At 38.2% G+C, this 16235-nt stretch overlaps 1 protein-coding gene and 1 long non-coding RNA gene across 2 annotated transcripts in view; one reads left to right on the forward strand and one right to left on the reverse strand.

The window, feature by feature from the left end:
* LOC147652209 (uncharacterized) overlaps positions 1-16235 on the forward strand; it is a 48045-nt gene that overhangs the window by 639 nt on the left and 31171 nt on the right. The window contains exons 2-4 of the long non-coding RNA XR_015289122.1: positions 8962-9130; positions 13053-13210; positions 16023-16199. This is a non-coding gene — a long non-coding RNA (uncharacterized LOC147652209). The remainder of the gene's footprint in view (positions 1-8961; positions 9131-13052; positions 13211-16022; positions 16200-16235) is intronic.
* On the reverse strand, positions 416-15452 carry TMEM237 (transmembrane protein 237). Its single transcript, XM_086897219.1, has 13 exons — positions 15386-15452; positions 13094-13125; positions 12167-12177; positions 11608-11664; positions 10158-10271; positions 9684-9798; positions 8932-9089; positions 8198-8321; positions 7084-7275; positions 6145-6218; positions 5559-5652; positions 4645-4766; positions 416-3146 (listed from the first exon to the last, which is right to left on the reverse strand). Exons 1-13 carry the CDS (start codon positions 15413-15415, stop codon positions 3079-3081), a joined length of 1191 nt encoding a protein of 396 aa, XP_086753345.1. The 5' UTR covers positions 15416-15452; the 3' UTR covers positions 416-3078.

Consider the following 16235-nt stretch of genomic DNA (forward strand, 5'->3'; position numbering starts at 1 on the left):
GGTTTTCTCTGATGTCCCAGAGTCTTCAGTCCTTTAAATTAATTCTGCTGGAAATATGCAAGCAAGTAATTCTCACCTAATCATAACCCTCTTAAAAGTTTACCTCAGCAATACCAAAACTACTTTAAGACACTGCAAATTAATGCAGCCTGGCTTCACGTTGAGAAAACTGCCTTGAGCGAGTAACATTTAAAACAAGTCGAAATTAAACAAATATTAAATTACTAGAACAATTTAAGTAATTAAAACAGTTTAGCTTTGGAGTCCAGCCTGTGCTCAAGCTGCATGGGGCTTTGTCTATCCAAGTCTGGAGCAGCCCTAGCCAGCCCCTCAGCCTCCCATCGCAAATCCACAGACAGGCTGATTTATTTTAAACAGACTAAACACCTGGAAACAAGACAAAATAGTACCATAATTTCTAACTAGTTTACAGCAATTTTTTAATTGTTTCATATATGTGAAAACAAGAACTTGGCACCAACATATTTGAAAACATTTTTCATTAACACAAATGCTTTAAAAACAATGACATGGAAATGCACAAAGGCATTTCAGTTAAGGCTTCTACAAATATTGCATGTTCTAGAATTCAACATCTTTTTTGTAAACTCATTCTAAGACTTTCCAAGAAACTAAAAAAAACTCACTTAAATTCATATTCCACTGTGAGGCTTAATGGAATGAAAAGTATTTTGTAAAATAGATAATTAGCCATCAAACTGTTTATTGTGCTTTTTATATGGCAACCTCAAAACTCATTAATTTAAATATGGATATACTCTGACCCTCCTAAAAATACACACTGGAAAGGCAAGCCTGGCTTGATATACTGATGACATTAAGTTGATTAATTCAATCCCTGCTCAACCATATCAAAACTACTATATTTCACAATAAGAATGAATCTGGCTCTTGGCTGGCATCACTTTGTCTAAGGGATAGTTGGAAGGCCAATTCCTAGTGTTAATGTCAGAAATCAAGCAATGGTGTTATCCAAGTTTTTCCTGTGCTGATGTGATGCCTTAGCATACCTCTGCTGAGCTCCATATTTTATGGCCAAAATTATACTTCTGGCCATAGAAAGATGAAAGAAAAGTCACGCAGTCATGCCATTAGTAATCTCATCTTCAGGAGGGTCATTGACTCTGCAAGCAAACACATAACATGAGGAGAAAGTGTGGTGGCAAACTATATGGGAACACTTCTTGTCTCATCCCTCATCTCCTACAGCCAAATCATGGCAAGAACATCAGAGCACAACTGGGGGAGACCAGCACCCTTAATCACCCTCCATGTTAATGTACAATGCAGTGCCAGCCATAATTTAGTTCTAGTTTTACAAAAATACAGACACAAGAGCCACAACAATTTACAAAAGAGGCTAAGGGCTCCTTCCCAGAGCAAACTGAATGCCTCAGAATGCAGCCAACAGCTATGGAATATCTTTTAATTCTTCTAGATGTCTTTTTCCTCCCCGCCAAGATTACCACAGCATTTAAACGATGTCATGAACACAGAATTTTTGAATAACTTAAATTTGCTAAATGGACACAAGAGAACACAAGTCCTCAAAAGGGCAGCAACAGCCCTCGTTATTCACTGTGTTTTGAAGCAACCCAGGTAACAGCACAAAGTTAGCACAAAAACCATTGAAAGCTCTTTGACATTTCCTTCCAAGTCTTATCTGGCTACTCTTTAAATTCACTACTAAAGAAGTTCAGTAATTCTTCAGTGAACTTTGACAAGTGCACCCCTTTTACAACCATCCCTAGATATACATATTAAATCAAGCAAGGCAATGTCAATTTATCTTAAGTAACACATAGAAACAAATTTTGGGCTTTAGGTAATATTTTCTAGATAAATGGTTTCAAACTAGAAACTAGTAGACCTTGTCTGTATCTAGTAAGGAGATTGTTTTGTCCTGCAATATATCTGTATTTATTCACATCTGCAATGCTTCCATTTTGCCACTTTAATATAAAGGAAAAGGAATGTTGCTTCTCGTCAGCAAAACCCACCACCTGCCCCAATTACTGCTTTGTCACTGCATAGAAGGTGGGTAGCTGCAGACTTTTTTGGGTTGATTTAATAAGCATTTTCTGGTAACTTTAGGAAGATATTTCCCATTCTATCCTAACACAAAACAATATGGCAGAAAACCATCTCCACCAAAACAGGTAGGAGTAAGTACATTTTTACCATCTGTGAAACCCAAGTTTGTTCAGAAAGAGCAGTGAATAAAATGATTGTGCTTGCCACACCAGATAAGGAGAAATCAGAACACTTTTGAGTGGCTTTGGAATAGTTACACTTCCTGACTGTTGAGAAATTACAGGACATGGATACATCCTGTTTGGTGAGAAGTATTTAACTGACCAAACTGTTGCAACATTAAAACTCTGTCTTGTATCTACATCAGCCTGTAAGAACTTATCATCAAGATTTTTCCCGAGAGAACTAAATGAAGGTTAAAAAAGTGACCTCTTTAATGGATTATTAAACAAAATCCCTGACAATTTAATCCTTTATTCTAGAAAAATATTTTATGACAAATAAATGTAGATTATTTTAAGATTACTAACTTGGTGGGGTTTATGCTTCCTAGCTTTGTTTTTGTTATACATTTTCCATAGACTAATTTTGTTGTAAGATTTTTTTTTAATCTCTAGAAAATGTTTAACCAAATCAGATAAGCTAACTGCTGTTTGCATTAATGATAAAAGCAGGTTTTTGAAGATTGTACAGCAGTCAAAAAAGCACTGAACACCTGATCTTCTGCATCCCTCTAGTGTCTTTGGCTATGTAGGTAGCAGTATTTACAAAATCACCTTGACTTTATGCACTAGGGATAATCTGCTTTGTAAAATAAAAAGCAAAAGTATAAAAGTTTTCAATCACATTTGGAAACTGTAACATACATAAAAAGATCAACATTAAATATATACAATATAAAAATACATTTCTTTCTTTATGAAAATTATAATACACAGCTATAATACACAATATGTTGAGCCAGGAGTCACAGCAACAATATCTGCATTGCATCTGTGGAACAAGCAAATTCTTGTTCCACACTCATGGCTGAACTCTGGGTATGACATCTCCGTGAGGAAATTCCACAATTTCAGAATGAAACATCAATTCTAAAAGAGAAAGGAAAGAATTAGTTTTCTTTGAAAACTTTCACCTGGATACAATTCCATTATTCCTGAAAAGTACCATGGCATTCCCCCAAGCCTCCAGCTTTTCATCCCAATCATATCATCAACAACTCAGTGATGGCAAGGGCCACCAATGTTTTTAGAAAACTATTGCTGCTCCCCAAAATTGACAGAATTGGTGACAGTGTTAGCAGTTGATCATGTGCAGTACCATTGTGCATTCAACATGGACACTGAAACACAACTCTGAATTAGACTGAGGGATTGCTAAAGTTTTGAGAGTGTCAGACTCAGGAAGGAAGACTTCTGTTTAGAAACTTGTTAATTTTTAGAAGTCTTTGCTCTGTGTCTCACAGTGTTAAGTTAGTGTACCCCATCCTTAGGAGACTAAACTTTCTTACTATTTGGAATAAGTACTAATGAATTTCTCTCTAGAAATTTCCAAAGTGGTTTTCCAATCTTAGTAGGCACATGCAAGTATCAAAAATTTAATCAAAACCTGAGTAAAATTCTGCCACTGGATTAACTGACTAAGTCTTTATTATGTATGGATTTTAAATATTATTTAAGCATCTATTATAAATTTTACCACTGAGGACTGTAAAGGCTGCCACTTAGCTGTTTGGAGTTTTTTAACTCATTAAATGATTTATTAGAAACAAACATAGTAACTGCAGCCAGCTGAAATATGGACACCTGTACATTAAAATTCAAAATTAATTTGAAGAGGCATGTTGAATCCTCAGCCTCCCAAACACAAATCTGTGCTTCAGTTCAGTCACGTTTTGACTTTTAAGTGAAAACTTGGGATTTTTATGTACAGCATACCTTCAAGTGACAGGCTGCACGCACTTGACAGGAATGCTGAGTTGGGCACACCTTTTGGATCCCAGGTGGAACACAAAAGGAGAGGAAGGCCCAGTTTTTAGCCAAGTTTCTTCTATGAGAAGAACTTGCTTCCCCCTCTTCCAGCCTGGACCAGCACAAGCAGTCCTCATTTGAAGTCCTGCTCTGCAAGCACAAATCTGACTTTTCAAAGCTAGGGAGTTCCCAAAACTACTGCCATGTCCTGTTGAAAATAATGCTGAACTTGTAACCCATTTAGCACTTGCAGAAGGAACATTAATAACATTACAGAATTTTCTATGACACAGCTAGAATTTAAAATATTTTAAATACTGTTAAAGTATTTAAAATTATTTTTCTCTTTACTGAAAAGAGACGTTCTGTAATGTTTCAAAATTCACATTGCTTCAGACAGGACAAGTAAAGCTCTTCTTCTTAAATTAACGTTTATAATACCAAGCACAGACACCAGCATCCTAAGAAGCATTTGCTATGCAAGGTTGCTATGAGATACTTGTTTTTCCTCAGTCACAAAATTTCTCAGGACTAGTCTTGAACACCAAATGCAGAGCACAGCAGATAAAAAACCCCAACAACTTGAATAAACAACATTTTGCCTGTCAGTGTTTCCTACCTTCACTGTGGTCTAGCTCTGGCCGGGAACTTAAGAAGATCCAACTTGTCCCAACTAGAACAGACACTACGAGATTCACCACAACCCACGAATGAACAATTTCTGTCTCTGTACCTGCGGTCCTGGGAAAGACACATCAAACCATCAGTCACCACTGGTGCACAGAAGTTACAATAATAATTTCAACAGAGTAACATCAAAACAAATTTTCTAAGCCAGATGTGAAAAGAGAGCTACTTGTACCATGTACAAGACCATGACAGTCTTGTATTGCAAAGGCCTGGTAAAGAGAACAATTACCAAAGACCACAGAAACCCTAAACATCCACCCCCTGCAAAAACTGCCCAAACCAGAAAATTTTCACATTAATGCTTTTGTTCTACTTCTCCTGGTTTACTTTGAAAGTTTGTGCTACCAGAATTTGAGTCCATTAATAGGTACTTCAGAAGGTAACAGTTTTGGATGGGATCACTTAACATGAGACCATAGTTTATATTTAAATGCCAGCTCTGCCTGCTAAGCCCATGCATCCTGTGGCAGACTCCTGCAAAAACAGTGTTGACTGTCTACAGAATGTCCTGCCCTTGAACCTAAAATGATTACCTCAGTACAGTCTCACTCTCAAGCAAAAGAGATTCTTAAGGTTCCTGCCAAATGACATTTCTAGCATCATTCCAATTCTTGTTTGAGGTACAATGGATTTGCAAACAACATGACCAAACTCATCCCTGAGATTTTTATTTTTCAGTGCAAATATCAAATATTCCGGACAAGTTCAAAGGCAAATTCAAAAATAAAATCCTTCATCAGTGCTTTTTTACATATCTTGTACAACCTCTTCAATCTGCTGGTTTGACAAGTGTCCCTAAATGAGCTATGTTAAAATTTACAGAAGTGGTTCTTTGTTTCCTACCAGATACTGCCATTTTCTGAAGGTGGTGTGTAGAGATTGATTCTGTCACATGTCATCTGCTGGCTTAAGGATAAGATAAGAGCAGCAAAGTACACTGGAAGAAATGGAATTAGTAGTGTCAGATATAAACTCCCAAAATGCTGTCTCATCATGACATGGTACTAATCACTACATTTTCTTTCCTTTCACTCCACTGCCTCCAATCATAGTCTACTTTAATTCATTCTTTTTTCTTTAACATTCCCCATATCTATCAAATTCTGGTTTCTGCACTTTTGCAATCCATGAGCTACATCAAAGCTTGCACCTTGTGATTCTGGAATTTTATTTTTTTTTTGATTTGTGTTCTATATTAAGAAATGGAAAAGAACTATCTCACTAATTAGCCTCACTAATGCTACTACTGCAAATGCTTTAAAAAAACATGGAACAAAGTGTTTATGGCCTTTCCTATTATCAACTACTGAGCATGTAATTTATTCTAAAGCAGAAAATAACCTGAGAGAAAGATTTCAGTAAAAAGACTATGGAGTTTTCCATTTATCATATTTTCTGGACAGCTTTCTGTCCACTTCAAAGTACTTACAGAAAGAAGCTAGTGCTGCTGGGTCTAGGGTAAGAAAGCCCCTCAGTGCAACTGCTGCTTTTGCCAGGTCAATCCTGATAATAAAATCAAGAGTCATTAACACAGCCCAGTAAAATAATGATATTGTTCCTCTAAGAGTATTCTATTGTTATTTTTTCTGCCTCTGTAACAGTGCCTTAATATACAACCCACACACATGGCAATGGTCCCCATTATGCCAATTCCAAAAGGAAGGAGGATGTTCCATCAGGTTTCACACTGCAGACCTTTCTGAAACAGGGGGAACCTGGGGACATCTGTCCGCTCTAATCCTTGCCATTCAGTTCAGTGTCCACACTAATGGAACTGCTTACACTGCTTACAGGAGCAAATGTGAGTAACTTGGGACTCCTCCCTGACATCCTTGGAGGGAAAAAAAAGTCACAATTTTTTTCCTAGCACCAACTCCTTCCCTGCCTTATCCTACTTGTAACATCCATGAATCTAGTCTACTTAATGATCTTTTTTTGAGCTTCTTTCCTTTCATTCCCACTCTTAATCTATAATGCAGAAACCCCAGCTAAACCAGGAAAACTGTTCACTTCAAACCTGACTAGACAATGGATTCATATGAAAAGACCCTGATAGAAATATTTGTTGTTCTCCACCCCTCTTCACAGTCCCACCTAAAAACAACAGGTCAGCTCTTACATTTGTTTCACCTCCTGATCCCATAAACAGCGGTGGTACACTGAAGCAGGGTGCAAACACCAGACAGAAACTGAAGGTCTGGATGCACAAGTACACCCCTTCTGTGTTTAGACAGCCATATGACAAATCATTCTTTGTGTGTATCAATTAAATCATCAACAGCAAATCAAAATGTGCCACAGAAAGGAAAAAGGAACACCATATACACAAATTAAATATATACAGCTTTCAAATACAAATATGTTTTACCTGTCAAAGGCTGAGACTGTACTGATAGACAGCAAAAAATAGAACAAACTTTGAGCTGGGTATGCTATTGTCTTATACTGCTCAAGCAGGTTAGAAACCATGGAAAGTTCATTTCCTGCCAAAATGTAGATAATCACGATGTTCCATACAGCATAACCAGCAAGGAAGCCATGGGCGAAGAGTCCCAACACCCTGAATGGAGGAAAGAACATTAGACCAGTTTTAACATCTTGAATTACATATAGATAAAAAAGGCCCATGAATCCATCTGTTCAACCCTGCTTTTCAAGGCCTTTCAGAGATTGTTTCTGAGTGCTTTTCCTGATCTAGTTTTAAAAATTCTAAGTAAGAGTTCTGTTACCTCCCATCACACCAGACTGCGCCAGGCACAGGCATCAAATAGCTTTCGCTTGTAGCTGCCTATAGCTTCCCAAGACCACCGCCCCTTACACAACATTCTAACTTGCCCCCAAGGCAATCTTTTCAACATCTTCATCAAGCTAAGCAAAAGCTGGAGCAGAAAGCCCAGGCTTCCAGGTAAGATACACCACGGAAGAAAATGTCTGTTATCTTCCCATTATCTATCACAACACAACCGCATAGTAAAAAAATAATGGCTCTGCTATTATGTGCAAGCTTATTCCTCCAGTGCAATTTCACTCCTCTCTCTTTCCACCAAGCAGGATTTTTCTTTGAGGACTGTCTGAATTTAGGTATTTTTATTCTGGTGATACACATGATGGGTCAGTCTTATTTTCTAACATATTTCTGTAGGTGACTAACACTTTGATTATCAGCTTGATCACTTGCTATTGAGATTTTGTCTGAATCTTTGCAATATGGCTTTCTTAGTTATTATTTTTCTGAGCTGTATTTCAACTGTGATGTCTAAAGTAGAAATACATAATCTTGACAACAAATACCAAAAGCTAGAGGACAGATAAACTTTATACCTGTTCAATCCCAAACCACCATTTATTAGGAATATCCAAAAGAAATAAAAATACCATACAACTATAGAGGAAAGACACTAATTTTCAGGGAGGAAAAAAAACCAAAACCCAAACCAAACCCCTGATTTATTTTTATTTACATCAGAACACTTATCTTTCACCTGAAACTTCGGTGCACTGAGAGGGCAACATCTCTAGTAGTCCATGAAGCCTTCACATCCAGAAGTACATTGATATTTTCAGTGGTTTTAATCAATTCTGCACGGTCAGCTGCCTGAAAACGCCCTGAAAGGATAAGGGAATCAGTTTTAGAGAGCTCTGTTTCCTTTCACATTTCTACATGAATGCTTATTAGTGTTAAAAAGCTGTAAGCATCAAAATTTCCATTAGAAAATTTCTTCTCCCCACTTCCTGCCCTTTGTCAGCTTACACTGATACAGGATGCCTCTGGTCAGAGTGATGCATCCTGGTGGGTCAAGCTATGGAGTTAACAATGTGCAAAGCACTTTGGGAAATTACTCAGTGTTCCCTGGGACCAAAAAAAACCCCAAACAAAACATGAAAAACCACAAACGTCCTGCAAAAAACTTCCACTTGAAAGATGTTTTTCAAGTAACAGTTTTGACAATATTAAGTAAAAAAAGCTCAGCTGGGTACTTTGAAACCTTTTCCACCCCCACCATGGAATTAAAAAATTGAACCAAATATACCAGCACAACAACACCAGCATTCATTGTTGAAAAATTACCATGTGTATTTATTTCCAAATAATTTTTGTTTTGGAAAACTTTAAAAAATTCTGCCCAATACTACAATATTTATATTTTAGATACAATAATGCTTCTTCTAATTGCAAGAATGTTCTTAAATTACTTAAATCACAATATGAACTCACGATTTTTTTCAACAAACACTTTGCTAACAGGCTGACTAATTCCAGTGGGAGCAGCAAACACAGGCTGTTGATCTGGGCTCTTTCTCTGCTCATCTTCAATGATGTCTTCCTCCTCCACTTCGAGCTCATTGGAGCTGACTTCGGCTGGCCGAGGTTTCCTGTTGGCACAGAACACACAGTGGGACAGAAAGAATAGGAGGTAATGTGTAAAATCCAAAGGCTCCTATGAACATTTAACATGTCTAGCCTGATTGACAAGAACCCATCAGACTATGACCTGTGTAATATTACCCTGTTTATAATTTTAAGGACTAAAGTTCCCATGGAGTTGGTTGACTAAAACCGTAAGACTAATTCCATATCAAGAGATTAACAATTAGAACATATTCAAACAATTGGGGAAAAAAATGCTAACTTCCATAAAATTAAGATAATAAGAATGATAGAAAATTACAAATTCTAATTTTTTCATGTCTGTGACTGAACTATTAGGCTCATGAAAATACATTTAGAGCTGTGATGCATCCAGGTATGCACAGAACAAAGAAGTGAATAAAGTTAGATCTTAACCCTGGAAAGAACTGTACACAGGCTGAATGGTATTGTGAGCTTCAAGATTTTACATTTCTGTCAAATGACAATATAAAATACTCCTCAGCCACATTCACTGTCAGAGTTATTCCAGATTATATCTGGACATTATTATGTCCAGATATTCCAGTTATTCCAGGGCTATACTAGTTATATCTCACTTTGTTCTTTTTCTCTGTTTGCGGACCACCGTTCCTTCAGCTTCAGGGACATCCATGCCGTTTCCATTCTGAAATAGGGATGCCACATTTTGCTGGGTGAAAGAGGTCTCAGAATCTGAAGATTAAAAAAAAACCCAACATGAAAGTTTCAGAGCTTTCACAAAAATGGAAATATATTCACCTAAATACATAGTTATTATATAAAAAGAGTGGCAAAAAAAAGCCATGATCTGAGCTTTGAATGATCTGAAGTATTATATAATTTTCAAAATTATATATCCATTATTTTCGTGGAGGTTTGTACCCTATGAAATCTGAAACCAGAATGTGAAACTCTAAGATACCATTCACAGAGAGATTACAGGTAAAGAAGAACATGAAATGTTTTAAACCTAAATACACTTTTCCCAACGATATTTCTGTGTTCCCAAGATTTACTTACTGCTCTTTCCCATCTACAACAATCTCACATACCAGTAGGTACTTTCTTCTTCTTGCGTTTCCTCTGAGGAGGGGCATCAGGCGGTTCAGGAGTCAGGGGCTCGCTGCTTTCAGACTGCCGACGAACCGCTGCTTGCACAATGCCATCTAAAAACCACAGGAAAAGACCCAGCAGCCTGAATTCAGAGCCACCGAGAAACAACCGGCAAGAGAAAGCTGCCATTTACTACACTGCTGCCCAGCTGAACAACAAACGAAAATGCATCGGCTATAGGAAATATAAGAGTTGGGAATCAATGATGAGAAGCAGAAATATACAAAGGTATTTCACTGTAACAGTTTCATGCTCAGAAGGGAATTGTAAGTATCCAAGAAGTAACACAATTCCCATTTGGGCATATAGCAGAGGACTGTCTGAAAAGAATCCACCAGAAAGAACTACACCTCTATATTACTCTTTTCTATGTGCAAAGATTATAATGCAAGAGCCAAGAAAAAATTAATAGTTTATTACAAGGTGATCCACGCAGATATGTGCTAAGGCAAAATGGCATCACATCAAAGAAAAAATTAAATGCTAAACATACAGCACAAGAATAAGGAAGAAGCAGAAAAAATCCATTGAAGAATATTTACTCCAGTCTGAGAGATTAATTATTACACTTTAGAGGAATTATATTTCCATGAGAGGTTAACATGAATTCGTATTATAGTGCAGTAGCTTCAACTTACATGATCAGATGTAGAAAAGACAAAATTACTTCTCCATTTTACATCATACCTGTTTTTTAATAGTGTCTTCAAGGACTGAAATTTTTATAGTAACAACTGAATATTTGTTTTCACTTCAAGCTCAGATTTATGCACCTTTTACAAACCTTTACTGTGCAAAAATGCAAAATTAACTAGCAACGTAATAGCAAAAGGTGTACTTTGCATCATCTTTCAGCTCACTGGAAACAACAGTAAACAAAACCTAATCCTTAGGATATCCTGCTAGTGACAGCTCTATCTGTTGCATTTAAAGGTCTGTCAATGAGGCCTCACTTTTAAGCAAGTAAAGGAGGTTTACTCATCAAACTTTTATATGGATCCAAGTCAACTGGTTACAGAAATACACTAAATTCTATTAACATGTTCTGCTTTATCAAAATAGATCAAACTTACAATCTTGCTTAAAACAGTATGTTCTGCAGGTCTGCTTCTTGTAAAAACACAAAGCTCTGATACTAACAATCTTTTACAGTCAACTCTTCTGTGATTATGGAGTGATTAACTTGTGACTTTATTTGGCTGAGGACTGAAATTGAACCAGACTGCTAACTGAGTTTTATCTTAGTTCATTCAAAAATTCAAGTGCTTAACATATTCAACATAAGCAGCTTATAGCTGCAAATGTCTGTTTAATGAATTATGCAAAGACATTATAAAGATAAAAATGGCAGGAATAAAAGAACAGTTTTCAGTCTTGGCAGGACCTTACCTAATGGAGTCTTTCCTTTGGATTTCCTTTTTTTGGGACGACTGAGTGGAATTTCATCTGCATAACATAAAACAAAGTATGGGTGCACAACAAGGAGAAACCTCCATTTCCTTTTTTTAACAGCCGTGCTAATTTTAATTTAAGAAATAGATTATTTTTTACAAATTATGACATCCTTTGTTTTTACAGGTAAGATGACAATTCATTGGTTCACACAAGGAGGTAGAGAACAAAAGATGTTAGGAAAATAGGGTAAGAAATCAGAGCAAGAAGTCTCATGTGCAGCAAAGGCACAATACACACATGCACGTGTGTTAAGTGTTAAGTAATAAACTGAAATACTCTGAATAATGCTCTGAAAAATAAACTTATTGTTTAAAGCACTGGCAGCATTTCAGCTACTTTGATGGAAATAGCAAACAGTCAAGAGAGTGAAGAAAAACAACAGTTCTAACAATGAACAGGTATCCAGTTTAAATAATCAGCCTGCATTTAGGAAAAGAGAATGAATACCACCAAAAGGTACTACAAATATTTGTAGTTCTCTTTAATAACTCACCTTGGCTTCCACTTCATATTGAAGAAGAAAAGTTGTTGATGAGCAGTGTAAAAAGATGAAAAGAAAGTTAATTTTGATTCAATTACAATTCACAACCATGAAATTCACACTGCTGCTTTTATGGTTAATTTCCTTATCCCCCCTCCTTTTTATGAGCAGTTGTGTATAAGAGGGTACGAAGCACTTTGTTGGTGACTATGCACAATTTCTTGATTGGCTAACTGTGGATCAGATTAAAAGGTTTAATCACCTGGCTAATTAAAACTTATCTTACTGCCTGGTATATAACAAACCAAGAAAAGTTATGAAACATTTGAGCCCATACATCACTAAAAAGACACTGTCTGTCAACAATCATAAAAATCACATTTACTGGCAGGTACTTTGAAGGAATTCTGAAGTACCATCTCATAAAAACTATATAATTGTTTTTCCTTTCACAGTGAAAAATAGCCCATTTTTTTCCCTATACTACATCAAACTAATATATACCTAAATCTCAATTATAGAATATCTAGCCTAATTCCAGAAAGTCCTTTTTTAAAGAATTTGTGATTCAAATAAACTAAAGAACACAAAATAAAAGAAAGAGAGAGGAAGAAGAGATTAAAACAGACAAAAATTAAACTATATTAGATGTGGACATAGACTATGTTAAAACTAGAATATTTGTCTGAAAAGGGTTTTAGGGTTTAAAGGGCTTATCTCTCATGAGTATTAAAACTGGGGTAATATGGTAAAATTTCCTGGTTTCTATAAAACTTTAAAATGCTTTGCATTCCTTGTAAAGCATTTTGGGACAATAAATTAGCAAGAAAAGCAATTTTGCTACTCAGATGTTAATCAGACTTGTTTCTCTTAATGTTATTACTTTCAAAATCTGCAGTACTGCATCATGATCAGTTCCACAGAATGCAATGATTTTACCTTGGCACTGGAGGAAGGGCACGAGGTGGGCACTGAAAGACAAGAGAGAAACAAAAGTCAACTTCTGCCAGTATGAAACCACCTCTCAGAAAACAGCTGCAGATCAGAACGTCCAAGGTATGTTTTGCTCTGTATGCCTCCTAAATAGCCAGACATTCCTAATGAAGATGTTATATAAAAGCAAGATGTAAAAAATGCTGGAATAATATGCCTTTACCAGAGTTCTGATGGGCACTGCAGCAGGAACACACAGCTAACTTCTGTGCGTGCAGCACAGATTGCATTTCAGCTTCAACAATTTTCACATTTAATCACATTTCACTTGCATTAGAAAGCTTATTAGTCATTCTATTTAAATAAATATAAAATATTGCAGTAATTTATGAATTCAGTATAACTGTACAGTATACAACATGAGCAGAGTATTTTCTATTAATGAAGATGTAAATTCAGAGCAATAATAAAAACAATAAAAGAAAATAAGCTCGTTTATGAAAATACTTTTAAATATTGTAAAATATTATTTTTCCATATAATTTTGAACATATTTACCAGCAGGTCAAACACCAATAATCTGAAAGTATCTCCTGATAATAATCTGAAACTGAGCTTGTACCATTCTCTCATCTAGAAAAAGGAGTTGACTTTCAGATTTTGTACAACACAATTATGTTGAAAGAATAGATGCACAAAGAAATATTGCCCATGCTCAGAAAATTCAGATACCAGAAATAAAAAGGGTGTAAGACTGGTATGACTCAAGGATCCACAAACTCACCACTTGTTTCTTTCCCATATCATTTGAAGTAGTTCCCTGAAAGAGGCACTGTGAACTGGTCTATGCTCCCTCACGCTGCTCACATTGAACCTCAGCTAATTCTGAACTAAAAATAAACTTCAGGCAGCCAGGATTAGCTGGACGTGAACCCTCCTGCCCCTGGGTCAGGACCCAGAACTACTCCCATTTGAAACAAGGGCAGGTTGTTCAACAGCAGCTAATGTTACTTGCACTAAAAAACCCTTAACTCTGCATGCTGGTACAAATTCCTATAACCAAATTTTACATTGGTTTGTTTACCTAAAGCAAATGAGACGCCTCATGCAAGGAAGGGTTTGTGGGATTAGACTTCAAATCTCTCACTTGGATTTTGGCCATGCTGAAGACTGACAGCAAGTGCCATTTACACAGGTAGGGAACTACACACCCTAAGTGGCACCCAACAAACAGGTGGGGACTGGTCACACTATATTGGTAAAGGTCATAAAGATCTCATTACTTCTATTGTTACCAACATTCTTGTGGCAGTAAATATTAAATGCTTAAGATACTTGCTATTTAAAAAAAAATAAAAGCTAAAAACCCCATAAAAACAAACAAAAGCCACAATCCTTTTACACAGCATTCACTGCCTATACAGTAGTAATTCTATACTCTGTAGTACCTCCCTATTTTGTTACCTTCTACAAAACAGCTGGCAAGTGCATTGATTTCTGTATCATTTATCCTTTGCAACACAGGAAAACACATGCAAGTAGCCAATCATTAATACTCATCTGTCCATCTGTATGACAGTCCCCAGCTCTGCCATAGAGGTATCAGCTTTGGTATATTTGCAGTTTCACAGAGTCTGAGTAAGCCACTCCAAACTTCATAGAAAGGGTGACTCTAGGGACAGCTTCCCATGCACATTTTGTTACGGACAGAAGAGCCGCTGAGTGCTCTAACGTGTCCCCGAAACCAAGAGATTCCCGCAAAACCGGGCAGCCGCTGCCTCGGTCAAACCCTGTATTTGCACACCTGAGCCAGGCCACTAGACAGTGGGACCCACCTGGAAACTCAGGGGGAAAAACGAACTACCCAACTCCCCATGTGTCCATTCCAGGATGCTGAGAAGGAAAGGTTTAAATGTCCAGAATGTTTAAAAACACTGAAGTAGCCTTTACTGTTTTGTTAAAGCCTTGCGGATTTTCTTTTGAGAGGTTCACATGAAAAAATACAACGAGGAAATGCTTGCTTGCTTCCGCAGCAAAAATGGGCAGAAACGTGCTACCCTGCGGCCGGTTACATTTCCCCTCCCGCGGGATGCAGCAGGAGCAGAGGATGTAGTCGCGCTTCAGCTCCGCCTCCCCGGAGCGGCTGCTGCCGGGGGGCGCCCCGCCACGTCCCTTCAGCAACAGCGCTCAGGCGGGCCAAGCTCCCGCCGCCCTCCAAGCCCGCAGCCCGGCCCCCCGCGCCGCAGCCCCACAGAGCCGTTCGCGCCCCCGCCCGCTCCGGCCCCAGCGCCCCCTCACCGCGCCGGGGCCCGCCCGCCGCGCCGCCATGGGCCGCGCCCGCACAGCTCCGGCTCTGCGGGGAGGAGCCGCTGCTCCTTCCGCCCCGCGCCGCGGCTGCGCCCCCCCAGCGCCGGGAGGTCCGGCCTCTCGTGTCCTCCTGGCTGCGGCTTCTCGCCGGCAGCTAGCGAGCCCGGCCCCCGCCGCCCCGAGGGGGAGGTGTCGTCAAAATTAAGGGGAAAAGGGTTCTGGACTAGTTTGGCTTGTAGCCAGGGTCTCAAACTGATAAATGAAGTAATCGGAAAAAAACAAAACCAACCAACCAACCAAACAAAAAAAAACCCACCCAAAATCCCACCAAAAAAGTAGGAAATAATACATGGAAAAAAGGCAAAGAGAAAGAGTCGACAGATGCTGGACTAGACCGAAGTGGGGAAGCTGGTCATGGACCAGCAGTGCAGAGCTGGCTGCTATCACCCTCCACCAGTACTTACCCCACATCAATGACATATTGGAGCTTTAGTCTCTCCCATTTTACCTCTAAGCACGGAATACAAGCCCTGGCTCCAGATTAAGCAGGCATCCTGGTGGCTGTAATACTTAACTTTAAATAACCTCTTTCAAGACTATTTAACTCACTTTGTTGATTTTCCTCCAGGATGAGGTAGGCCAACAAAATACCATCTGTGTACCTCAGGGGGCAAGACCACTGCAAATATGAGCTGAGGAGAATGAGTAACTTAGTTGCTACGAGCATTGCACCCTTTGATGAGGAGACTGTGCTACCACAGACCAAACCAACAAGAAAAAGGATTTCTGACAATTTTCCTCTTTGGTAAGTCCACATTCTGTCAGTTTGTACTCACTTGAG

The sequence above is a fragment of the Cyanistes caeruleus genome, chromosome 7, assembly GCF_971803275.1.
Source record: "Cyanistes caeruleus chromosome 7, bCyaCae1.hap1.1, whole genome shotgun sequence".
Classification (NCBI taxonomy): domain Eukaryota; kingdom Metazoa; phylum Chordata; class Aves; order Passeriformes; family Paridae; genus Cyanistes; species Cyanistes caeruleus.